We start from the raw sequence: 26,506 nt of genomic DNA on the forward strand, positions 1-26,506 counted from the left end.
GATATGCAAAAAAAAGAATAAAAAAGAATAAAAAAAGAAACCAGGAAGACAGAAAACAGTTCTTCACAGCACCGCATACTAATTTACAAGGGTGTGTGTGTTTCTACTTACAAAGAAATGAACTGTATTTAATAAGTATGGCGGTTTCATTTTAATAGATAAAGAAAAAAAAGACTCATTATGCAAAAGTTACAAATCAGTTTGCATTTAATTGAGTAAAATAAGTATTTGATCCTCTGCAACCCAGCCAGAATCAATCAATTAAAACACACATGTTTGGGCACCTTTCTCACAGAGAGAGGGAGAGTTGAGTTATGAAACAACAAATCTTTGTATGAGAAAACAGTCTAAATTCTGATCTAATCTAACAAAGGGGGTTCTAACAGCAGTTTTCCATTTTGGATCCGTCCAAAAACAATTACCAGAAGTCCCGTCGCTCCACAATAGTCAACTTAGGCAGGTTTTACTTTTGATCCAATTAAATAATTAAAAAATAATGACACCAAAATTAAAATTGAATGGATGATTTTTAGAGCTGTTTTCATCGTTTCAATATAGTCTATAGTCTCCTGGATGTATAAATTGTATTTTACAAAATATTTCTCCTGTGTCAGTGTTTGAAATTTGTTATGATGTCTGAAATGCTGTTTCATGCATAAAAAAGAACAATGTTTAAATACAAATAAATATATTCAACTACAAAGATCTCTGTGTGTGTGTGCTATTTTTGTCAGCACTTACATTACTCAATTTCCAAAAACACACGGTAAAATGAGTGAAATTTTCACCTCTGCAGGTGATGTTTGAATCGCTGTCAGTGCCCGGTGAAGTGAAGGTCACAAAGCCTGGTAGTTTCCCAATGAAAATGTCACTTATCCATTTCTAGTACAGAAATCAATCTGGACACATGAGCGTGGATTTGAATCAATGGTACGTGTGAGTACAAGAAAACAATGATTGGAATACAATGTGCTTAAGTTTGCTCAGATGATAGGGTCCAGCTGAAGATCAGAGGAATAGGAAAGGATTTTTCAATGTGTGTGTTTTAAATAAATTCTTCCAGTATCCATTGCAGGTGACCATTTTAAGATAAAGTATTTCTTTCTTTTTGTTTAGTTTTTCTTTTGTTGGTGTCTTGCAGTAGAAATTTTCATCCAGATCCACTCAAAGTCACAGAGCTTTTACAAAGTGTTTTTCTTTTCCTGTGAACTGAATGAGGATGTTTTAAGAATTATAATGCCTAAGTTTATGCTGTACAGAAGGTTTCCGGAAACACTCCTATATAAATAAACCCACACGTTGTTTTGATTACTAGAAATGACTTACAGACTTGTTCAACTTGTGACGCTGCTCATAAGGCAGGATGAAAAAAGGCTGGCTGTGTTATGAATGATCCTTTTCTTCATCGTCTTTAAAGATTTAATTACACTGCTCATTTTCTCTTAACACTTTCTTGACAATGACCCAAAACATACAACCAAAGCAACCAAGGACATTATTAAAGCAAAGAAGTGGAATATTCTTGAATGGCTAACACCTGATTTTAACCCAACTGTTTGGTTTTGCTTAATTCGCCTTATAATCGCGTGCTCCTTATGGTCCAAATAATATGGTAAGGTATCTTTCTTTTATAAATGTGCTCCAAATAAAGAACTTTGTGTTGACAAGATTGTTAGTTAATCATTTATAAATCAATATTGTCTGTATGGACAGCATTTTTTAAAGTAAACATGTACAGCTGCGGTGTTAAGCGATGGGGTTGAAAAATTTGGGTGCAGCTAACTTTTGTGCTGGTGCAGCTAAGAAAAAAAGTTAGGCGCACCAGTGCAACTGTGGCAAAAAGTTAGGCTAGAGCCCTGCACTGAGGTAACTTATCAGACCTTTTTGCATTTTTTAGCTTTTTGAACTGAGAAGATGGGCTAAACACTAATGGAGCTTCGTTTCAGGTGAATGCATGAAGTGGATATTAATGTTGTTGATTTGTCAATTAATCAATCAAATCTGATTAAATGTGGCAAACATCTTCAATGACAAATATTTCTTCATGGTAAATGTGACAAAAAACTGTAAAAAACATTCTAAAAATATCAAATGTAATAAAGGTTGAATGAAAGTCATAACTCCGTTTAATTAAGTGCCCCTAAATATCAGTTTATATTTAGCTGATTGACCTGCTGAACAAAGACATTTTATTGTGTTTTCACCCTACTGTCAGTTTTTGAAAGGAAATTGTTTTATAAAAAAAATATCAAAATGTATCAAATTAAATAGCAATGAACCAGCTCTGTCAACCCATGAGAACCAGTATGCCACAATATTAAATATAAGTACAATTACAGAAAAAAAAATTGACTAAAAGTAATATATTATTTTCATGGTCTTCAACAAGAGATTGCAAATAAACAAATAGTTTTAGTTAGCTGCCATGAATCCTTCCCTCTCAGTTTGAGTCCAGAATACAAAAAATCAAACTGAATTGAAATTCTAGAACTAGATCCAGACCTTAAACAAACAAAAGATCACTGTAATAACAAAGAACATCAAGCAATAATTAGTAAGACAAAATAACAACCTGACATTAAAACTGTGCTCTTTTGTGCATATAACATATAAAAATAGTAAAATAAAAATTTGATGACCTTAAATTACAAAAAAAATTAAAACAAAATTCTAGATAGTGACTATAAAAACGACTGACAAAGAACAGTCACAGGAATCACAGCTGGTTTATTTAATGTTTAATTTGGTGTGTGTGGGAAGATGTTCGCATGTGGAGTTTAAAAACAGCCTCATTTTGCAGTGGAAAAAAATTGTTGTACTGCTACCTTTTGCGTCAATAGTTTGGGGGCAACAATTTTACGGCATGTTTTGCAAATGAGCACATTTTGTTCAACCTCCTCCTTGTGAAATCCTATTGACAGTAGTGTTCTTCCCTTGCTTGTCTTAAACTCCCGCTATTATCATGTTTTTCCCTAACTGGTATTTTATAAACACATTCTCAACACTGTGTAGAACATTTTCAAGTTGGAAAATGTCCAGTTGGAAAAATTTCCACTAGATTGAAGCCAACAAAATAACCATGCTACAAACGAGATATCATCAGGATGCTACAACACAGAGCGAACACCATCCCCACAGACCCAGCCAGAGAAGCAGAAGAACATCACATCAATACGGCCCTGAGTAAGTGTGATTATTCCAGCTGGATATTTTCAAAACTGCAAGGCACCCAAAGAATGATGGTGATCCAGGAGAGAAGGAGGACTGCTGCCTAAGAGAAAACCCTTACTAATGTCTTATCAGAATCAGAATCAGAAAAGTTTCTATTTTTAAAGGTTGAGCAGATTTACAATATTAGGAAATCGCTGCTGTACTTAAACTTTAAACTGTAAAACACACTTTAAGACAAACACTTAAAAAAAAACTAAACATAAAATTTAAAAAGCAGATTGATATATACATGAATGCAGGTGATGATCAGTGCAAAAACGCCAGCACAGCTGAAACAGACGTCAGCGCGAATCGCATGTCCGCCATTACCTGCCCGAAACCGGAAGTGTCGCCATTTTTGCAGAAATCTGTGGTGTTTTTAAAAGTCATGTTTGATTTTATGCTTTTATTTATAGTTTATGCTTAGAACTCAAATTGCACTGCTGGAAATTGTTTATTTTGATGCACATGCTGTTTCTTTGCAAATTTGCATTATAATACTTTTTTTCTTCGTTTTTCCTGCAATATATAAAAATTGGTGTATCTCAAAAATAAAGCTATGAAAACACTCAAAATAAATTTCCTGTCGTTGGAAACTATTTTGTGCAACTTTTTTCTATTTACAGTTTTGAGGAATAAACCTCTGAAATTAAATTAAACCAGAAATATATGTAAAAAACCAAAAACGATTTTCAATTTTTTTGTTGTTTATTTATTTATTTATTTTTGCAATTTATTATACACTTAATGCATATATATAATTAAAGTTTGGGCTATAATGGTTGTATTGATGTATAGCAACTTGAAATGCTCCCAAAAATGGCACTACAGCATGTAAAAATATAAAGATAAGCTCTGGCGGACTTGGTTCTATGGTAGGTCTTAAAGGGTTGAAGAATTTGAAAAAAGCATGTACAAACTGACATTAGTCTTTAATAGGGCGTGTCAAAATTGAGAGCAAACAAAAAACTGCAGTATAACGCCCCCTGGCTATTACTTTGGTAATTGAGTGGTAATACATTACAAGCTTACAATATAATACAAAACGTTCTTCTGCCTTGTTAATCTTTGATTAACACTTTATCATCGAGCTATAATATAAAGTACTACCGAAATGATAAATCTGTTTAACATAATAAATACAGTGTGAAGCTGCTTGCTGAGCACAGAAACATTTTCATAGTTCATTCTTAATTGGAACATGTGTGAATGAGTGTGAAAACAATGAAAAATTAATAGAATAAGAACTCAATCGCAGGCAAAAATTAAGACTGGTTCCTTTACTCACAACTATAAATTGAAGTATCCTCAATGTCGAGAGCTATTAATGAATAATCATTCTTAATAAATAATAAAATATTTATTTTACAGACACTGATAGAAGGCAAGACATAAGATATTTAAGCAATGCATTTTTTTACTCTGAAGGTAACGTGGAAGATGTGTTAATCTTTATTTCAGCAATGAATGACTTTGACTTTGACTTTTGACTTTGAATAAATTATGAATTGTGCTAGAGAGTCTTCAATTTGTTCTAATGAACTCACTATACATGTAGGTTTAAAAAGGAGAGAAATGTTCATGCCTGTCTGAGAAAAGTGTATAAAGTATAGTGAGGGGTTTTACAGCCTTAAAACATCTATAATATTTGTAAAAATAAAATAAAGGTGACTACTTCACAGATTTCACCTATCGTGGGTTATTTTTAGAATGTAACAAACAAGGGACATAGTGATTATAGCATAACACCCTTCAAAGATGATGAGTTGAAACTTTTGCAACAGATTAATTCGTTTGATAATGAAAACCTATTCTACTGCAATACTGACAATTCTTGCAGGATTGCAGGGTATATTGCTTGGGGTTTGGTGCTCATATTTCTGAAAATGAACTGGGAGGCACTTGTTTCCAACCTTATCGCACGCAACAATAACAGGCCTCTGGGCTCGAGTAACATTAATTTTACGACCCTTGTTGGTTTTCTTAATTGTGACCTCATAAATCAGCATTTCTGAGTTGCTGATACACAAGTTGCCTGCGTAGGTAACTGAGTCAGCCAAGCGACGACCATCACTGCTGCAGATCCTGTCGACATTCCACTCACTGTCACTGATGAAGGACTGCACTGGAGTTCGGCACCAGAGGCCTTCCTTTTTCAAATACCTGTGGAATAAATCAAGATTCCATTGCACAATAATAATAATAATTATAATAATCATCATCATCATCATCATCATTACTATTATAGTTATTATTATTATTATTATTACATAGTAGAGAGTAAGTCAGAGTAAGCAAACAAAGTGTAGAGAAATAGAAGAATCAAATGAACTTCACACAGTTTCAGGCTTTTTTGTGTTTAACTTACCTTTTCCAAGCATCTAGAGAATTTCTGTCAAAGCTGTCATGGAGGATGTGATTTTTGACAAATTTGTTGTATTTGTATTCTGAGCTTTTGTTGTAACAGGGGAATGTTGGATATTCAGTCATGTTGATGGCCCAGGGGAAAAAGGATGCAGTGAAGATGATGGCAGTCAAAATGTTTATGCTCATTTTACTTGTACTGAAAGAAAGAAAGCACCCAAAACACAGATAGTTACATAAGAGTGGTATTTTTAAAAATCTTTGTAGCATTTTAAGATCACATTGTAATATTAGCATTGTAATGTGCCACATTAAGTCAAAGCAAAATTTCCAGGGTCAACAATGATCATGTTATCACAATGCACACTGCTGAACCAATGCATATGGAGGCCTAGTCACAGAGCACAGCATTATCAATACTGTGAGGCAAGGACTTGGATGTGTAGTTGGCAGGGCTGGACTGGGACAAAATATCGGCCCGGGCATTTTGCCTAGAGACCGGCCCACCAGGTACTATAGGAAAAGCCATAAAGCCTTTGAATGAAAACAAACGCTGTTGTGACAGCATTTGTTTTCATTGTGTGATGTATGTATGATTTCTATACATTTTACATCAGATAAAAAACTTTGGTTGTAAGATTCAGATAATTATTTAATAAAAGCTAGACATTTTAATAAGAAAGAAAAGTATTTCTTTGTGCCCCCCTTTCCCTGTTAATGCCCTACCTGGCCCCTGGCAAAACTTTGCTAGACCCGCCCCTGCACAGTTACCAGCTGTCAGCTACATAAAAAAGGATCCTGGTGTTATTTGTCTCTCAGAAACAGTTCATAACTTCCCTTCAACTCATTCATGTCACCTAAAAGGTAAACCTGTTTCTCCATCACAGCTCTGATGATTCATTAAGGACATCTCCTGGTTTCATCTTCATTTTTTCCCTCTCACCACATATACAAACCGACATCATGACCAGCAGGTTTACAGCTGTGGCTCCAGCAAACATCAGCTGATACTAGAAATTAATATTAAATAAATTCTAACAACAGCTGATCAAACTTAAATGCTCTGCTGTTGTTTAGCGCGACATCCGCTGGTTTCCTCTATCTGGCGCAAAGTGGGCGATAAATAAACAAGAGAGAAAAGCCGATCAGCTGATCACTGATCAGTTTCATGATTGAAGTAGCAACAGGAGAGAGAGGGGGGAGAGAATGAGAGAATAAGAGGCAGTTGACAGCGTAAAGAAACAGAATAACCGCAGCTTTGTGTCTTTTTCATCCTAGCTGAGGTCCGCGACAAACTGTTCCATTTCAGCTCAATACAAAACGCGTAATATTTTCTCTGAATGCCGGACGATTCTGTTTTTTACGGGACGGTTGGCAACTCTACTAACTAACCTTATTAATAAATTTCACTATCAGTAACATCATAGCACCCACCCAGCTGTATAGAAACTCCGTCATGCTAGCTAGTACACAGTATGAGTTATTGTGACTAACTGTAAAAAGTCAGCACAACGAAAATAAACTAAACTTGGTTTATCTGACCCAGATTTTCACTTTCACTTTGGAACAGTTTTTCAAACATGAATAGACGTTCAGTAAACATTTTAACCGACAGCCATTCAGTATCAAAATGTTTGCTGTCTTGTGTTACAGACGAGAAGTTAGCCTTTAAAAGCTAGACACGTTACCTCCCCCCCCCCCCCCCCCCCCCCACTCGTGACAATGACAAGGATAAGTGGAAGAGGATGGATAAAAGTCTTTTATTTCATTTTGTTGATTATAAGGATAATATAAGTCATTGTCAAACATAAGCTTTCATTTGCTAAAAAAAACAGATGGTTTGAAAGAGGAGTGGAAGAAGCCATCTATGTCCACTCTGAACAACCAACTTTGAACAGAGGCGGTGGCTTAATACACCAAATGTCTGCCATCTACGATCCAGTTTGAAGGTCCCTTCCCAGACGCCTTGATGCCAACTGCCATCCTGCGCGATTTGACCTCAGTAAATTGCATGATAGGGTAGAACTAGGTTTCACAGTGGGTTCACCCAAAACCTTGGCTGATTGTGTTCTACACCTATTTTCACACCTTGGCGCCGGTGATTTGGTAGAAGATCAATAGGGGGCCCATGTCCCTCTTGGGAACACTCCCATAGGGCTTAAAGTCTGGGACTCTCCACCAGTGGCTGTATAACTGAAGAAGCTTCTCAGATGAGAGGTGAAACGTCTTCAAGCAACCTAAAAAAGGATTTTAAATTTGATCCTGGATTTAACAGGGAGCCATTGAGGAGAAGCCAATAATGGAGAAAAAACAATTAGATGTGGGTTTACTGTATGCTGGAGGCTTATGTTTAGAACCACTGTCTATGCTAACTTCACCCATACTGTCTGCCGAGGCCGATTTAGTAAGCTACATGATTTTGCAAGTTTATCCATCCATCAATCCATTTTCTCTCACTTATCCAGGCCTCATCTCCAGTCTTATTCTTTATGCTGGCATTGTGTTTCTTAATAGTAAACCTAGCAAACCATTTATGCAGATCCACCTATCAGCTTTTGCATTTGTGTTTTTCATGTATTTTATATGAAACACTTCTGCTTTATAAATAAACTAACAGAAAGATGACAAAAGGCCGTAAACTGGTAAAATTGCAAACATTTGCGTAATAATTAAAATTGTTTTCTTACCTGTTCAATCAGATAGATGCTATTTATTGTCAGCGTAACTGTTGTAGTACGAGGAGATATGAAGTTTTACTTTCTGACAAAAGTTCAGAAATGCTTCTGCTTTTTAAACCTGCTCTCGTCTTATCTATGCTAGCACACAACCAGTCATCACAAGAGCAAGCAGCCACTCACAGTTCTGCAATCTTACCACTCAGTATATAGCATGTGGTGATGATCATTATCAGTAAATTAGTGTGAAGTAGGCCAACACGTGACTACGTCTTGACCAAAACTGACAGCACCCAATAGCGGGAATGCTATTTGTGTAAAAAAAAGAGTTCAGTCTAGTGAGAACACATTGTAAGCGTGAAATTAGTTGTTATCATGCATGTTATCCACACATATAGTTATTATAGCTTTATTTTATACAAATGACTAAAAAGCCATAATGCCGATACAGTTTTCTTGTAATATGTTGTTTCTGGACAAACAACATATTACAACTCGATGTAAACTGTAATATCACTGGCTTGGAAAAGCAAACAGACACAACAGTCCCGATAAGGTGACAAGAAAACCAAAAAAACAAAAGAAAAAAAACCCCAGACTAATTATTTCAGATCTTTCTTATTTTTCATTACCAGTAAATTAGCGTGCAGGGAAACATGGGGCCATTTCCTGATACAAATTGGGTGTCGGAAAATGATCAGTGCTATTTGTGTATATGAAGAAGTGCAATCTTGTAGTGTACGTGTGAAATTTGCTATCTGGGTCACTGTGGGTGAAGCATAACACAGAAAAATAGGAAGCAGCTAGCCTTTGCTTATCATGAGGTAGTTGCTTGTGCGCATGTGTCAACAAGCAGGCAGCTTGTTTCAGTTACTCCTGCTGTCAAAACTCCCCTGTTTTGCTCTTTCTTGGGTGGTGCATGAGTGAGGGCCATTTTCTTGTTTCGTTCAATCCTTGCCTAGACTTAGAACGTAACAGTACTTAAGAGTGTAGTCTGCATTTTTGTAATTTTGCACATTTAATCATCACTTGTTTTTGTTGTGTTTGGTGGTTGTAGATATGGTTTATCTACAACCACCGAATTTATACCAAATTTCCCAGAGGAACCCACCCGAGGGATTAATAAAGTTTTATCTTATCTTATCTTATCTCTTAGTATTTAGCTGAGATTTCTGTGGATACTACACGTGTTGATATTTGTCATGATGATATTTGTTCATAAAAGGCATGGAGGGTTACAAGCTTAACAAGCTAAGAGACATAACACTTCCTCACATCCTCCTCACAGGAAGGTGGCCTTAATCATAAATCTGCTGTTATGGTATGCCCCTTCTTTAACTCTACAGCTCACCCGTATATGGCTTCACTTTAATGGTACACCGTATAAAAGCATAGGCATGCCCCTAAATGGCTGGAAGTAAACATTCCTTATCAAATAAGGAAACCAGAGTCTTCACATGGAATGTGCCTGCAGTAAACACTATAGCTATAACCTCCCCCACCATCTGATATGTAGGGGAGGAGTATAGAAACAGAAGAATATCTTTAATCATGCACTTTACAAGTTTGCAATCTTAAGCTTAAGTTTAGTGTGTTACTGTTATTCAGGGCTGGACTGGGACAAAAAATCGGCCCGGGCATTTTGACTAGAGACCGGCCCACCAGGATAAAGATTGAAAATGTGACGTCATTCAGGGGTAAAACCGCAAAGGATTCTGGGAACTTGTGGCAAGAGGTACTAGCGATAAAAAGAAACCCAAAAAATGCCAAGAAGCTGTTGTATTATTAACTGCAATAGCTGGTCGCATGACAGCCACGGGAAGCCGACGGGTAAAGAGATCGTTTTTTGTTTTTTTATCGGATTACGTTGTTGAAGAGAAATTTTTTAAGCCATGTTTCCGAAGTAAGAGCCGACAGATGGTCTGGATATACCAAATATAACGTCTCAGAACACTCCAGCTCACAGGTTAGTCTGCTCCAAGCATTCCCACAAACGTCAGAGTTTTGTAGTAGTTAATACGTCATTTTTCTTAACATAATTGGTGATATAGGTTACAAGCAAGTCTGGCGCTGAACAGAAATTGTCGCGCTATGCTCCTTAATTTATTGTGTTTATTGTGCATAAATAGTGAATTGTCCTGACACAATATTGCGTTTCGCTTCTGTTATTGCCATGGTACATTGACAAAAACATATACTTTTATTCACAGGGTAAAACAGTTGTTTTGTATCACTAATTGTCCAGTGCGATTACAACATACAATATTATTGTCATTGCTACATTTCTGTAATGCTACCAGAAATTATTTCCACTACTAATTAATTACCGTTGAGCTCAAAGGTTATATTAATAAACGGTTAACGAATGTGTATCTATGACGACGATTTGTGAGACTGGTAAACTTACCTTTGTCCGTACGATGGTCTTTCGTTCTACACGGTGCATTTCAAGGTCCTGCACCCATCCGTCGGTAAACTGTACCTGGGCTTATTGCAGTGACCTGAAGTTACTAAACTTCATGAGTGTATGCACTCACTCCAAGAACCGTATAATTATAAATATGAGCGTGGTGAAAGTTGGGCAGCACGCTGACGTCTTTTGTCCACTCTGTGTGCTCGTATGGGTCTGACCCTTTCACTGGTTTGATTTTTTCCTCGTATTTTTCTTTGTCTTTTCGTCGAGTCTGTCTTTGTACGGACCGGCATTGTTCTCCTTTTGTTTTGTACATTCCTTTTTTGTGCGGCAAAGAAAAAACAAGGTGGTATTGGAACCGGAGAATGAACGTTTTGCGGTGCTGCAAATGCTTGCATTTGATGCGGTACTTGGATTGTTTTGCCACGAGTTCCCGGCATGCAATGCGCGAAAATCACGTGATTGCTAAACAAGGGGGAGGGTGCATCCAGCCTCCTCGGCTGTAATTGGTCCAGCCCAGAGTCGATCATGACCAATTGGCCAATCCAACACCTGTCATTATATACACCCTTCCTAAAAAAAAAAAAAAAAAAAAAAAAAAAATCCATCGGCCCATAAAAACAAAAAATCGCCAGCGGCCCACCGGGCAAATGCCCGGTATGCCCGATGGCCAGTCCAGCTATGCTGTTATTCCTTGGAGCAACTGTAACCCACATGATTAAAGTATTCTGATTGTGATTCTGACTTTGATAGTTCACACAAATGTTCAATAACATAAAACACTTGTGACTTTTTTGACTCAAAGCTTTTTGTCAAGTACTTATTGACACTAAAGCAGGGTTTTGTGATTATGGGCAAATATGGCTGTAAGTTACAGCTTGACCGGTTGCTTGTTTGCTTGACTGGAAGGTTTTTTAATGTGGTTTTAAGGTTTTAAAGCTTTTGTGTGTGTATGTTTCATCAACCATTTCCCTTGTAAAAATGTAAGATGGTAGGGTTAACTTAAAAGTAACACTTCCTCTATGTGTTGAATATACTTCTGTATTTTATGTTTAGTCAGCCAGTTAAGAATATGATACTGATCTCATCTCACTGCTACTGTGTCTTGTGCAAAAATACGACAAACATTTTAACTGCATTTTCCTTCCTTTTTGCATTCAAAGATAACCATAGCTTTTAATGAGCATTAGTGGACAGAAAAAACATCACTGCACCACACCAGATTACACAAGTTTCTGATATGTTTATTTGTGGAACTGTAAGGATATCAGAAGTTCCTGGTAATGTAATGGTAATGAGGGTTTTATATTTAATTGAAATAAAAGCTGGAGAGTCAGAAGAGCTGATGAACATTTTACCAAGAGAAGAATACGTGCCTAAAGTTTAATTAAAAAAAAAAAAGGAAGTTCAGAGGACGGTCAGAGTAGCTATAGCAAGAAACAGCCTTTAAAACAGAAACTGATTCACAGTAATGTCAAATCCCCAGCCTCAAAACATATGAGCCAAGGCCTGGTCTCGTCTGGTTGTGCTAACTTATTTAACTGACAAACGCTGAAACTTAAATACACCTCATGTATATGTTTCAATTTTCACAAACCAAAATCAACAGTGTACAAATTAAAAATAAATTGGCTGAGGACATAGTGACCACAAACATTTGCATGCGTACGTCTAACAGCAAATATACCGTTTCCTGTTACACTTCTTTCTTTAATAAACAGGAAGAAAGGGAACTCAAAGTTACACAATTCTGTTTCGAGGATACAAAAAAAAAAAATCCCTCAGTTTTTCTTAGAAGTGGGAGTGGTCATACAGTCAAAAACACAAGTACAAACCAAGTAGCTCCAAAATCCAAATATTAGACAGCTAGTTAGAAGTGCTCATCAATCAGATGTTTCTTTCATAGATTAAATATTAGAAATGTGGAATCAGCATTTGTTATTGAAATCTGTGTGATTATTATTTCAATAATGGACCAAAAAGAAAACTAAATTCATAATTAGCACTAACACCATCCAAAGTCACTGAATTTAGAAATGTATCTTAACTCATCATGAAATTTTAATAATCAGTATAGCAACAAGCAAAGTTTGTCACAGAATCATTGGTCTGACTGTGGAAAGCTATTCTACCACAATACTGAAATTCCTTGCAGGACTGCAGGGTATATTGCTTGCTCTCTGCTGTTCATATTTCTGAAAATGAACAGGGAGACATTGGTTTCCAACCTTGTTGCATGCCACAATCACAACCCTTTTCTTTGCACCAACTGTAATTTTACAATCCTTGTTGCTTTTTGTGGATATGACTTCATATATCAGCATTTCTGAGTTGCTGATGCACAAGTTCCCTGCATAGTTATCCGTCTTGCTTAAGCGTCGACCGTCTCTGCTGCAGATTCTGATCACGTTCTCCAGATCATTTTTATTGAGGAACGATTGCACTGTAGTTCTGCACCAGAGGTGTTCTTTTTTCAAATACCTGCGTTAATAGATCAATAATTCAGTACATATTATCACATCATGGATAGTACGCCAGTTTTCAGCTTGCTAAACAACTTCTGCTTAGTTTTCAATATTTTCTAATGTTCCCAGTGTTACAATTCCTCTAATAGGTAACAATATGCACTCATAAACATTAAGCCTCGATGTGGAGCAGGATACAGAAATCTGTTCGCTTATTTGTAACACAATTCCTCCACAACATTATTACTTTAAACCTTCTAGTTTCTACACACATAAAATGCTGAGTTTAATGACATCACATGAAGATGCTCATAAAGCAGCACCGTGTGGTGTAGCAGCACGTAACCCTCTGGAGCCTGTAAGCTGTTACTTTAAAGTTTGTTTCCTACTGCACACAATAAAACTAAACTTTTTTGAATGATGTACTTTTAATTTACCTTTTCCAAGCATCTAGGGAATTTCTGTCAAATTCCTCTTGAAGGATGTGTCTGCTGAGAAATTCTTTATAATGACTTTTGGGGCTTTTGTCCTGACACGGTGATGAAGGCTCTGCAATCATACTGCTGCCTCCACCAATAAGGGCTACAGTGACGAGGATGGTGATCAAGACAATGAATCTCATTTTATCTGCAGTAAAAAGAGAGAAGGCAACAGTCTTATGAGGCTGAAAAGAAGGCAACGGGACTTGGAAGATGTTTCACCTCACTGAAGAGGCTTCTTTAGTTACATGTTTGTTCCATGATAGGGTGAGACAAGGTCTCACAGTGGCTCATTTAGTGATGCACATGATTAAAAGTGGGTCAACAACCCTCTGAAATGCACACCCCTTTACTTTTGTAATAGTCTTTATTTAGGTGTCAGTCTGTCATCGGTTAGCTGACTGCAGCTGGTCCAAAACACTGCAGCATGGTTACTAACTGAACACATGCAAGTGAGACTACATATGCTCCATACTAACATCCTTACACTGACTGCCAGTCAGTTTTCGCATTAACTTTATGATTTTATGATATTATTATTATTATTATTATTATTATTATTATTATTATATTAGCACACTCATACTTTTTGAACTGGTACAGTCCTGCAAGATCAATGAGGTCTGTGGACCAAATGCTCCTAGCTTTCCCGAGGTCCAGATTAGTGAAGAAAGGAGTGAAGAAGCCTTTTCTGTGACTGCTCCTAAACTGTGGAACAAACTTCGCGTTCAAATCATGACTTCCTTAACATTAGACAGCTTCACAACCAACCAAATCACAACCAAATCAAGAAAAAAGTATCAAGAAAGTATGAGCTAGGAGACATTAGTCATCTTACCTTTCTTTGTTGTTGTGCTGTGGAGAACTGGTAATCCTGTTGCTCTACTGTGTTAGAATTACTGCAGACGTTTTTACCCACTTCCTCTTTTTATCTTTTAGTCAACAGGAATCAAAATAGTCGAAAGGCAAAGAAAAGGAAGCAAAAACAGCGCATCATCAAAAAGTACTGCAGTGCAAATGGAGTGATTTCAGGTTATGAGTATATGAAACTGAACCTGTTTAATTTTCTCACATTACTACTGTACCAGACCTCGAGGAGACTAACTAACTGTATTATAGGCATACCAATGTAGGTGTACATATGTAGTTCACCAGTACTGGGATGCGATGTCTCTTCATGCTGGTTCTGCTGGTTTATCAAAACTCTGAAACATATCATTAGTCTGGCTGTGGAAAGCTATTCTACCACAATACTGAAAATATTTGCAGGACTGTAGGGTATATTGCTTGGGGTTTGGTTCTCATATTTTTGAAAATGAACAGGGAGTTAGAGAGACAGAGACCGATGAACAGGTACAGGTGCTTTAGTCTGTTAGAATTTCTGCACTAAGATTTTCTGTCTTCCTCAGTTAGTATTTTAATTAAGACTAATAATCTTCTCCCAGATGAAAAAACACAATAAAGCTAGTCCAAAATCAAGGCAAGATTTTCTGGGTCAACAATGATCATGTTATCACGGTGCACATTCCTGAGGTATGGAAGTCTGGTCACAGAGCACAGCATTACCAACACTGTGAGGCAAGGGCTTGGGTGTGTAGTTGGTAGAATGAAAAGTGGGATTCAGAGGAGAAGGTGATGATTTTGACTTTTTTTCTTGGTATTCGTTCGATTGAAAATTTTGTATTTCATATTGTAGTGATTGATATAAAGATAATATAAGTCATTTCTTAACATAAGGCTTGTTTTGCTAAACACTATGTAAATAGTTGTCGATACTGTTTTTACTCGGTAGCTGTAGGGGTGAGAAGCCATTTTTCTTTGGGAACCTTTTCTCCTGTTTTTGGTTAGGGAGGCAGGTAAGACACCTATAATTTTCGTTTGGGGTTTTCTGTGAAGGTAAGCCAGCTGCATTTCATTTCTAGAGTTTTTGTTTGTTGTTTTGGCCATGCTCACCCTGATGCCTGATGCCTTTTGGGACTCAATAAACTGACTGGCTGTTGTGAAATCCGTGGTAGCTGTTTTTTGTTGGTTCGTCCTCACTAAGAGCAGGGAGTGGGGGGGCATTTTTCCTTATTTTTATTTTCCTTATGTTGCACGCCAGTTTTCCCTGGGCTGGGGTGTAACAAGTCTAACAAAGACGTCAAGGTGACTTCAAGAGAAATATCAAGCTGACATCGAGGTCACATCTCATGCTTGGGACAACTGTCATTTTGGAACAATTTTTCAGACATAACAAAACCTCTTCACAAATCAATATGTTATCTTGATGGAGGGGTTTGTACAATGGTTTGCAAAAGTATTCGGCCCCCTTGAACTTTTCCACATTTTGTCACATTACAGCCACAAACATGAATCAATTTATTGGAATTCCACTTGAAAGACCAACACAAAGTGGTGTACACGGGAGAAGTGGAACGAAAATCATACATGGTCCCAAACATTTTTTACAAATAAATAACTGCAAAGTTCGGTGTGCGTAAGTATTCAGGCCCTTTTGGTCTGAGTGCAGTCAGTTGCCCATAGATATTGCCTGATGAGTGCTAATGACTAAATAGAGTGCACCTGTGTGTAATCTAATGTCAGTACAAATACAGCTGCTCTGTGACAGCCTCAGAGGTTGTCTAAGAGAATACTGGGAGCAACAACACCATGAAGTCCAAAGGACACAGCAGACAGGTCAGGGATAAAGTTATTGAGAAATTTAAAGCAGGCTTAGGCTACAAGAAGATTTCCCAAGCCTTGAACATCCCATGGAGCACTGTTCAAGTGATCATTCAGAAATGGAAGGAGTAGTCAAGTCAAGTCAAGTCAAGTTGGCTTTATTGTCACTTCAACCATATACAGTTTAACAGTACACAGTGAGGCGAAACAACGTTCCTCCAGGAACCAAGGTGCTACATGCAACATAAATTTACAACATAAATTAACAGAAAACACTAAACTAGCTAAATAAGAGGCCTAGTTAGCTGGCTAGCAGAGACAAGACAGACTGACCTAACATAAATTACAACATAAATTGACAAAAACAAACAAACAAACAAAAAAAAACCTAACTATGTATGGCACAACTGTAAACCTACCAAGACAAGGCCGTCCACCTAAACTCACAGGCCGAACAAGGAGAACGCTGATCAGAAATGCAGGCCCATGGTGACTCTGGACGAGCTGCAGAGATCTACAGCTCAGGTGGGGGAATCTGTCCATAGGACAACTATTAGTCGTGCGCTGCACAAAGTTGGCCTTTGTGGAAGAGTGGAAAGAAGAAAGCCATTGTTAACAGAAAACCATAAGAAGTCCCGTTTGCAGTTTGCCACAAGCCACGTGGGGGACACAGCAAACATGTGGAAGAATGTGTTCTGGTCAGATGAGACCAAAATGGAACTTTTTGGCCAAAATGCAAAACGCTACGTGTGGCGGAAAAACTAAGACTGCACATCACTCTGAACACACCATCCCCACTGTCAAATATGGTGGTGGCAGCATCATGCTCTGGGGGTGCTTCTCTTCAGCAGGGACATGGAAGCTGGTCAGAGTTGATGGGAAGATGGATGGAGCCAAATACAGGGCAATCCTGGAAGAAAACCTCTTGGAGTCTGCAAAAGACTTGAGACTGGGGCGGAGGTTCACCTTCCAGCAGGACAATGACCCTAAACATAAAGCCGGGGCAACAATGGAATGGTTTAAAACAAAACATATCCATGTGTTAGAATGGCCCAGTCAAAGTCCAGATCTAAATCCAATCGAGAATCTGTGGCAAGATCTGAAAACTGCTGTTCACAAACGCTGTCCATCTAATCTGACTGAGCTGGAGCTGTTTTGCAAAGAAGAATGGGCAGGAATTTCAGTCTCTAGATGTGCAAAGCTGGTAGAGACATACCCTAAAAGATTGGCAGCTGTAATTGCAGCAAAAGGTGATTCTACAAAGTATTGACTCAGGGGGTTGAATAAATACGCACACCGAACTTTGCAGTTATTTATTTGTAAAAAATGTTTGGGACCATGTATGATTTTCGTTCCACTTCTCACGTGTACACCACTTTGTATTGGTCTTTCAAGTGGAATTCCAATAAAATTGATTCATGTTTGTGGCTGTAATGTGACAAAATGTGGAAAAGTTCAAGGGGGGCGAATACTTTTGCTGTCCACTGTATGTCCCAGGGATTCTAGAAGCAATGTTGTCTGGGGGCTTTTGTCTGGGATAGGGTTACCAGGGCTCCGCCCTGGAGCCAGGCCCAGGGAGGGTGCCCGAGAGCGAGCGTCTGGTGGGCGGGCCTTAGTCCATGGGACCCAGCTGGGCACAGCCTGAAATAGGGACATGGGGCCATCTTCCTGCAAGCCCTCCACACGGAGGAGGCACCTTAGGGGTCCAGTGCATTGCGAGCTGGGCGGCGGCCAGGTGCGGAGGTCCTGGCAGACCGATCCCCAGCTACCAAGGCTGGCAATTGTGACATGGAATGTCACCTCTCTGGTGGGGAAGGAGCCTGAGTTAATGCGTGAGGTTGAGAGGTACCGGCTAGGTATAGTCAGGCTCACCTCAACGCACGCCTTGGGCTCTTGAAACAGTCTCCTGGAGAGGGGCTGGACTCTGTCTCAGTCTGGAGTTGAGGTGGCGGGCTGGGTATTCTGGTATCCCCTTGGCTTGCTGCCTGTATGTTAGGGTTTCTCTGGATCAGGGAACGGGTCCTGACCGTCGTCTGCGCTTATGCGCTTAGTGGCAGTTCAGAGTACCCAGCCTCAAAGAGATTCTGCCTTGAAGAGATTCTGGCAAACCACCAGGCAACTCAGGAGGGGATTGAAGGCTTTTCAGGGAGTTTTCAGTACAGTAACAGTAACAGCCTCGAGAGGGCAACTCTCAACTTTCTTATTCATTCATTACCAGTAAATTAGTGTGAAGGGAAACATGACCATTTCCTAACACAAGTTGACTGCGGCCAACATCCCAAGTGTTATTTGTGTATTTGAAGAAGTACACTCTTGTACTATATGTCAGGGTCCTGGGACTGAGTGGCCCAGGGTCCCTGAGCAGTTATGTATTATATTATTATTATTATTATTATTGTTGTGTATTTTGGTGTTGCTCCCCCTTCCCTGTGCTTGTGTATATGTGTGTGTGGGTGGCTGAGCACTTGTTTATAGGCGGCGTCAGGCCCGGAGGGTGTGGCCCTGCAAGGGGACTGGCCACACCCGAAGCCACACACCTGCTGCTGATCAGGCCTCATCGGGGGAGCTACTTAAGAGAGTCTTGGAGCTCCCACCGACGCGGGATCATTGCATGAGACTCCACGTTAGTCTTCTGTTAAGTTAGTGTGCGTGTATGCCCGCAGTTGTATGTGTCCTGACGGCTGCGTCTATTGTTTCCCACAGGAGGAGCGTGGAAGACACGAGAGCAGCGAGCACCGGGGGGTGCTGACACGGGAGCGGAGAGCACAAAGACATGGACTATTCACGGAGAGACACAACACGGGAGTCTGGGAAAACACGGGGATTTATTGTTACTTTGTTGCACACTGTAAATAAATACACTGTTTATACATAGAGCACCGCGCCTGGGTCCTCCTTCCCCACACATCCCCACGGTCTGCCAGCCAGACCGTGACAGAATGATCCCGCCCGTAATGGATCCAGCGGACTCACCGTGGAAGCGCAGCTCCCGTTTTGACGGGACCCGGCTAGCGCTTGGAGGGCCTCCGTGCTGCCGTTCCTCGCTGGCAGTCTACCCGTCGGCCCACTCATCTGCTTCCTCCCCGCGGACGCCTCGGTCTCGCAGAAAACGCTCCAGCCGGTCCCGGGAGGATTACTACGAGCCTGCAAGCAATCAGCTTACACCTGCACAAGCTTTTTACAAAATGTTAGGGATTATTATCGTGCCACCTGACTCACCCAGCATTTCCACATCACAGCAGGAGCAGCCACATCAGAATCCGCCCTCGTCACATTCCGCCAGCGACACTCCCTCTTCAACAGGGAGGCAGCGAACACGCAACCAGCACTCACAGCTCCAGCAGGAGCCTGGGATTCAGTTTAAACAACAGCCTAGGGTGAGTGACAGAGTCTCCCTTCATTCGCCTTTTTTGTCCAGGGATAGACAGACTGTTTCCCCCAAAGCTGCGAACGCCAGCTCGTGTTTCTCCTGTTTGGGAAAATAACAGTATCAGTTTTGAGAACGAGTATTTTCCCCCTGGTTCAAGAGACTGTGTTCCTGATGTTCCTTCGGACCCAGGAGTTAGGACTGTTTCGTCTGGAACTCTTTATTCTGGGGCTATGTTTGTTCAGTCAGCTAACCAGCAGCCACCTTCAGTTCAGTCAGCTGATCAGCAGCCACCTGCAGCTCAGTTGGCCGATCAGCAGTCACCTTCTTTAACACCGTCGTCATCTCATCCGCATGCAGTCACCCCTCAGCCATCTTCTCCACCGGCAGCAGCCTCCGTTCTACTACCCACTCCAGCCGCCTTGTCCAGAGAGAGCGACCTCACATGCGTCCAACGTCTGATGGACTGGGTAACTCACACCACCGACGCAAGGGCAAGAGTGGAGGGGTTAAATGCCATCGAGGCAATCCTGGAGGGAAATCCCTACCTTGGCCAGCTTAAGGGAGTTTCCGCCTTCCTTTGCACCCTGCGTAAAGCCCTGGGGGTAGTGCAAGCTCGGGAAACCGCAGACTTTGTCCAGCAGCAGCGGCTCGGCGAGCGGGAGCTCTGCGAGCCCGGGCAGGGGCTCAGCGAGCCGGAGGAGCTCAGCGAGCTGGAGGAGCTCAGCGAGCCGGAGGAGCTCAGCGAGCTGGAGGAGCTCAGCGAGCCGGAGGAGCTCAGCGAGCCGGAGGAGCTCAGCGAGCCGGAGGAGCCCGCACCGCCAGCTGAGGAGCTCTGCGAGCCGGAGGAGCCCGCACCGCCAGCTGGGGAGCTCTGCGAGCCGGAGGAGCCCGCACCGCCAGCTGAGGAGCTCTGCGAGACGGAGGAGCCCGCACCGCCAGCTGGGGAGCTCAGCGAGCCGGAGGAGCCCGCACCGCCACCGGAGGAGCTCCGCGAGCCGGAGGAGCCCGCACCGCCACCGGAGGAGCTCAGCGAGCCGGAGGAACTCAGCGAGCCGGAGGAGCCCGCACCGCCAGCTGAGGAGCTCTGCGAGCCGGAGGAGCCCGCACCGCTAGCTGGGGAGCTCTGCGAGCCGGAGGAGCCCGCACCGCCAGCTGAGGAGCTCTGCGAGCCGGAGGAGCCCGCACCGCCACCGGAGGAGCTCAGCGAGCCGGAGGAGCTCAGCAAGCCGGAGGAGCACTGTGAGCTGGAGCAGCTCAGCGAGCCACCCACTGAGAAGCCCGCACCGCTGCTGGCGGACCTCAACGAGCCGGAGGGACCGGCGTTGCCAGCAGAGGAGCTCGGCGAGCCTGGTAAGCCCGCGCTGCCACCGGAGGAGCTCGGAGGTCCGGAGGGATCCGCTGAGCCAGAGCTGGAGGTCGGCGTGCCGGAGGGGCCGCCACGTCCAGCAGCCCGGCCGCCACGTCGGGAATCGTGGGTTGTGCTGAAGCGGGTGCTGCGATGCCGCCGCCACCGGACCCGTGGCCGCCCACCGGAGCTGCGATGCCGCCACCACCGGATCTGTGGCCGCCCGCCGGAGCAGCGCCGCCGCAGCCACTGGATCCGGGGCAGGCCGCCTGGGGAGCAGCGCCGCCGTTACTGGGCCCGGGGCTCGCCACCGGAGGGGCAGCAGTGCCGCCGCCACTGGAGCAGTGGCAGGTCCCCGGAACTGTTTTTCTGCTGTTGCCGGACCCGTGGCCGTCCGCCGGAGCTGCGATGTCGCCGCCATTGGACTCGAGGTAGGCCCCCTGAACTCTTGTGTTGTGTTGATGGGCCACCTGAGTCTGTTTTGTGGCGTTTTTTCTTTTTGTTGCTCCGCTGCGGGATGCGCGGTCGGACTCTGGGACTGTGACCTTGGGGGGGTTGTTTTCTTTGGTGTTTTTCTTTGCTTGTTTTGGTTCTGGCCCTCCGTCCTGGACCTCCCGCCGCCCGCCCTGGGTTGGTTGTGCTGTTTTGTTTTTGGTTTGTGTTTTGGGTCGTCGGGAGCCGACCCTTAGAGGGGGGGTACTGTCAGGGTCCTGGGACTGAGTGGCCCAGGGTCCCTGAGCAGTTATGTATTATATTATTATTATTATTATTGTTGTGTATTTTGGTGTTGCTCCCCCTTCCCTGTGCTTGTGTATATGTGTGTGTGGGTGGCTGAGCACTTGTTTATAGGCGGCGTCAGGCCTGGAGGGTGTGGCCCTGCAAGGGGACTGGCCACACCCGAAGCCACACACCTGCTGCTGATCAGGCCTCGTCGGGGGAGCTACTTAAGAGAGTCTTGGAGCTCCCACCGACGCGGGATCATTGCATGAGACTCCACGTTAGTCTTCTGTTCAGTTAAGTTAGTGTGCGTGTATGCCCGCAGTTGTATGTGTCCTGACGGCTGCGTCTATTGTTTCCCGCAGGAGGAGCGTGGAAGACACGAGAGCAGCGAGCACCGTGGGGTGCTGACACGGGAGCGGAGAGCACAAAGACACGGACTATTCACAGAGAGACACAACACGGGAGTCTGGGAAAACACGGGGATTTATTGTTACTTTGTTGCACACTGTAAATAAATACACTGTTTATACATAGAGCACCGCGCCTGGGTCCTCCTTCCCCACACATCCCCACGGTCTGCCAGCCAGACCGTGACACTATATGTGTACTATATGTGTGTGACATTTAAAATCTGGGTCACTGTGGCTGAAGCATAATGCAGAAAAATAGGAAGCACAGCAGACATCAGCTAGTCTTTGCTTACCATGAAGTAGTCCACATAAATGCCCAATAACATAAAACACTTTATAACTTTTATGACTTAAACATACAAGAGAAGATTGTAACTATGTTTTTTTCAAGTACTTATTGCCACTAAAGCAGAGTTTTGTGATTATAAACAAATATGGATGTAAATTAAGTTTAATTAAGCAAACCAAAATCAAGACTGTGTTGCTGTGCTACACTACTTTATCTAATAAACAGGAACAAAGTTACACCATTCTGTTTTTGTGGATACAAATAAAAAAAAAAACAACATCAGTTTTTATTTTGAATGATACAAGTGGGAGTGGTCTTACTATCAAAAACACAACTACAAACTAAGTAGTTCTAAAATCCAAATATTATACAGCTAGTTAGAAATACTCATTAAACAGATGTTTCTTACACAGATTAAATACTAGAAATTTGGATGCTGCATTTGTTATCAAACTCTCTATGATTCTTTTTTCAATAATGGATCAAAAGAAAACTAAAGAAAATTCATTAACCCTTTATTCACCATTAGCCAGCTGACGGGCCCATTTTCCAAGCCCTATTTAAATGACTGTAACTGTGTCATCGTTTATGCTAGGGAAAAAATGTGAATGGTTTCAAAAAAAGAAAAGCTGATGCTAATGCTAATGCTATCTGAACACAGAAAGAAAACTCAACTCTGCCTAGAATTTATCACGTGAGCTTCGTACTACTGTAACTCATCAATTCTTTGAGCTTGAGAGAAGTGATCTAGGTGTAAACACTTTTTTATACATTATATTTAGTACAGTTCATATTTAAACTTGATGTTGTGTTACATTTTGTTCGTGTTGAATATCACTTAACTCGAAATCTGATCCTTTTTTAATTTTTTTTTCCCCACGTAAACTGTTGTTGCATTGCCATAACAATACAGTGATGTAGAATGGCTGCCAGATATTGAAAGTTGAGGTTATTCGGAAAAAAAAGAATGGCAAAAGCATTCACATATAGTATGATTTAAGACCCCTTTACAGACAAAATTACCAAATAAGTTACTACTTGGGAAATAAAGGGTTAAAGCACTAACACGATGCAAAGTTGCTGAATTTAGAAATTAATCAGTGGAAAGCTATTCTACCACAATACTGAAATTCCTTGCAGGACTGCAGGGTATATTGCTTGCTCTCTGCTGTTCATATTTCTGAAAATGAACAGGGAGACATTGGTTTCCAACCTTGTCGCATGCCACAATCACAACCCTTTTCCTTGTACCAATTTTAATTTTACAATCCTTGTTCCTTTTCCTGGATGTGACGTCATATATCAGCATTTCTGAGTTGCTGATGCACAAGTTCCCTGCATAGTTATCTGTCTTGCTTAAGCGTCGCCCGTCTTTGCTGCAGATTCTGTTCACGGTCTCCAGATCACTTTTATTGAGGAACGATTGCACTGTAGTTCTGCACCAGAGGTGTTCTTTTTTCAAATACCTGCATTAATAGATCAATATTTCAGTACATAGAGATAATAATATAATAATAATATTATTGTCTGTTTTCTTATTTGTAAAACAATTCCACACACATAAAATGCTGAGTTTAATGACATCACATGAAGATGCTCATAAAGCAGCACCATGTGGTGTAGCAGCACGTAACCCTCTGGAGCCTGTAAGCTGTTACTTTAAAGTTTGTTTCCTACTGCACACAATAAAACTAAACTTTTTTGAATGATGTACTTTTAATTTACCTTTTCCAAGCATCTATGGAATTTCTGTCAAATTCCTCTTGAAGGATGTGTCTGCTTACAAATTCTTCATAATGACTTTTGGGACTTTTGTCCTGACACGGTGATGAAGGCCCCGCGGTCATGCTGCTGCCCCCATCAATAAGGGCTACAGTGACGATGATGGTGATCAAGACAATGAATCTCATTTTATCTGCAGTTAAAAGGAGAGAAGGCAACAATCTTATGAGGTTGAAAAGAAGGCAACGGGACTTGGACTTGGAAGATATGTCACCCTCAGAGGCTTCTTCAGTTACAAGTTTCCCAAAATGCACTGTAAAATAAATTTGAAAAAATACAGTATAGTTTTTATTTTTAACATGACTTAATATTTGCATTTTATTTAATATTACAATTATTTTCTGCTATGATAGCACTAGTTTAACCCTCCTATGCTTTCAACTTTTTTGATTATTTTAAATGTATTGCACCTGTAAACAGTTGTTTTTTTATATACCGGTATGTGCTTTATAAATACATTTGACTTTGACTTCAAGAAACTTAAAGAAGTCCAGTTGCCTTTAATTGAAGGTACTTCCGCTGCACTGACCTGGATGACTCCGAACCTACACAGACAGAGAAGGCAATACTGATTAGCTAACATATTTTAAAAAGGATACACTCAACAAATCATTTAAAATAATGAATATGCTGTGCATTCAAATAAAAAATAAAAAACAGCATCCAGAAACAAAATCAACATATCATATACATTTTAACATCACATTGCAATATTGTATATTACTGTTTGGTAACTCTTATATTACTCTAGAGTAGGATCATGTGCAGAGTGCCACTAATCTGTGTTATTCCTTTAACATCTCAATACGACTCTTATATCAAGAAAAAACGTGAGTACACAAGATTGCAAAATTACACAATTTCATCTGATAAATGAAATTTCAATATCATTAACTGTATAGGAAAATACGAGCCAGGAGACAGAAAAGTCATCTTACCTTTCCTTGTTGCTGTGGAGGACTGATATCACCTGGTGCTCTGGTGGGTTAGAAGCACTGCAACATCCTTTACTTGCTTCCTCTTTTTATCTTTTAGTTATAACCAATCATCTTTCTCCAAATAACAGGAATCAAAACAGTCAAAGGCAAAGAAAAAGGAAGCATAAAAAAAGTGCATCATCAAAAAGAAGTGCAGTGCAGATGGAGTGATTTCAGGTTATGAATAAATGAACCTGAACCTGTTTGATTTTTCTCAGATTACTACTGCACCAGACCTCGAGGAGACTAACTAATAGTATTGTAGACATACCAGTGCTGACATATTTAACCAAACTGACTAAGAATAATAATAATTCATGTTTATCTTTATTAAAAAATGCACAAAAAGAGTGTAAAAAATAATCCAAACTTTCTGAGGACTATAAACATTTACAAGCATTAAATGACAAATCAGCTGGCTGGTCCCTTTTACACGAAATATGTAAACACATTTCAAGAAACTGTGGTTCAGTTTTTCAAAACTCTACAAAACACAACTGAAAAGAGTAAACCACTTTATCAAAAAAAGCACAAAAAACACTCAACAACACTCAAAATCTCATTTTCTCATCTCAAAACTGATTCCATGTCACAAATTCCAGTGTGTGCAAATATCCCATTTCTCCGTTTAGTGTAGAGTTGTTTACCTGCATAGCATTTGCAGTACTACATGTAAGTGCAACACAAATCGTTCTATAGTAAAACTCAGTATTTTCACCTGAAGTGTAGGTGTAAGTGTAAGACTACAAAGTAAATGTGTGCTCAGATACAAAAAAATGAAACAATATTTATTTGGGAAAGGGAAATTACATCTAAACCTCATCTTATTCTCTCTCTCTCTTCTTCTTTGTTGGTGTTGCTTCATCTTCTTGCCTAACACCTGCAAAAGTTATTCTTGGTCTCTTTTATATTCTGACACATGACTGTATTCTCTTTCCAACTGAGTTTGCACATGTTTGCATGTTATATGCTTTGTCTCTTTGCTTAGTCACTTTTTGTGTTATTTTGGTAGTCCTTAGTTTTGCTTCCTTTGTCTCGCTTTGCCACCTGTTGCCTCTCAACCAGCTGCCTCCACTTCCTCTCATTAGTCTCGGTGTGTGCAAATGCCTCGCCTTTACGTTTAAATATATTACATTTATACAATACAATTATATTATGTCTACACTCTGCTCCCGTTGCTCTTGTGGACTTTTGTGATGTCTTCAGATTTTTGGATTTCCAGTCAACATTCAAAGCTCACCTTGAGTTAAGACTCTATCTTAGTGTCCTTTCACTCACTGGTCATTAAATAAAAACTACTAGTGTAAATAGAAATGACCTAAAGGCTCCAAATGCAAATCCACCTC

General features: G+C 40.8%; 1 protein-coding gene and 1 long non-coding RNA gene across 2 annotated transcripts; one reads left to right on the forward strand and one right to left on the reverse strand.

Annotated features, from left to right (window-relative positions):
• Positions 1 to 12,796: 12,796 nt before the first annotated feature.
• Positions 12,797 to 14,500, reverse strand: LOC146636083 (uncharacterized). The gene is made up of 3 exons (XR_014905476.1): positions 14,445 to 14,500; positions 13,565 to 13,754; positions 12,797 to 13,143 (listed from the first exon to the last, which is right to left on the reverse strand). It is a non-coding gene; the product is annotated as an uncharacterized LOC146636083 (long non-coding RNA).
• Positions 14,501 to 20,095: 5,595 nt separating this feature from the next.
• Positions 20,096 to 25,410, forward strand: LOC146636084 (uncharacterized). The gene is made up of 2 exons (XM_085350262.1): positions 20,096 to 21,413; positions 25,379 to 25,410. The coding sequence occupies exons 1-2, from the start codon at positions 20,096 to 20,098 to the stop codon at positions 25,408 to 25,410; spliced, it is 1,350 nt and encodes a 449-aa protein (XP_085206388.1).
• The last annotated feature ends 1,096 nt before the right edge of the window (positions 25,411 to 26,506 follow it).

The sequence above is a fragment of the Diplotaxodon limnothrissa genome, linkage group LG3 (assembly GCF_057381915.1).
Source record: "Diplotaxodon limnothrissa isolate DT_005_m linkage group LG3, D_limnothrissa_male_GT1.1, whole genome shotgun sequence".
Taxonomy (NCBI): domain Eukaryota; kingdom Metazoa; phylum Chordata; class Actinopteri; order Cichliformes; family Cichlidae; genus Diplotaxodon; species Diplotaxodon limnothrissa.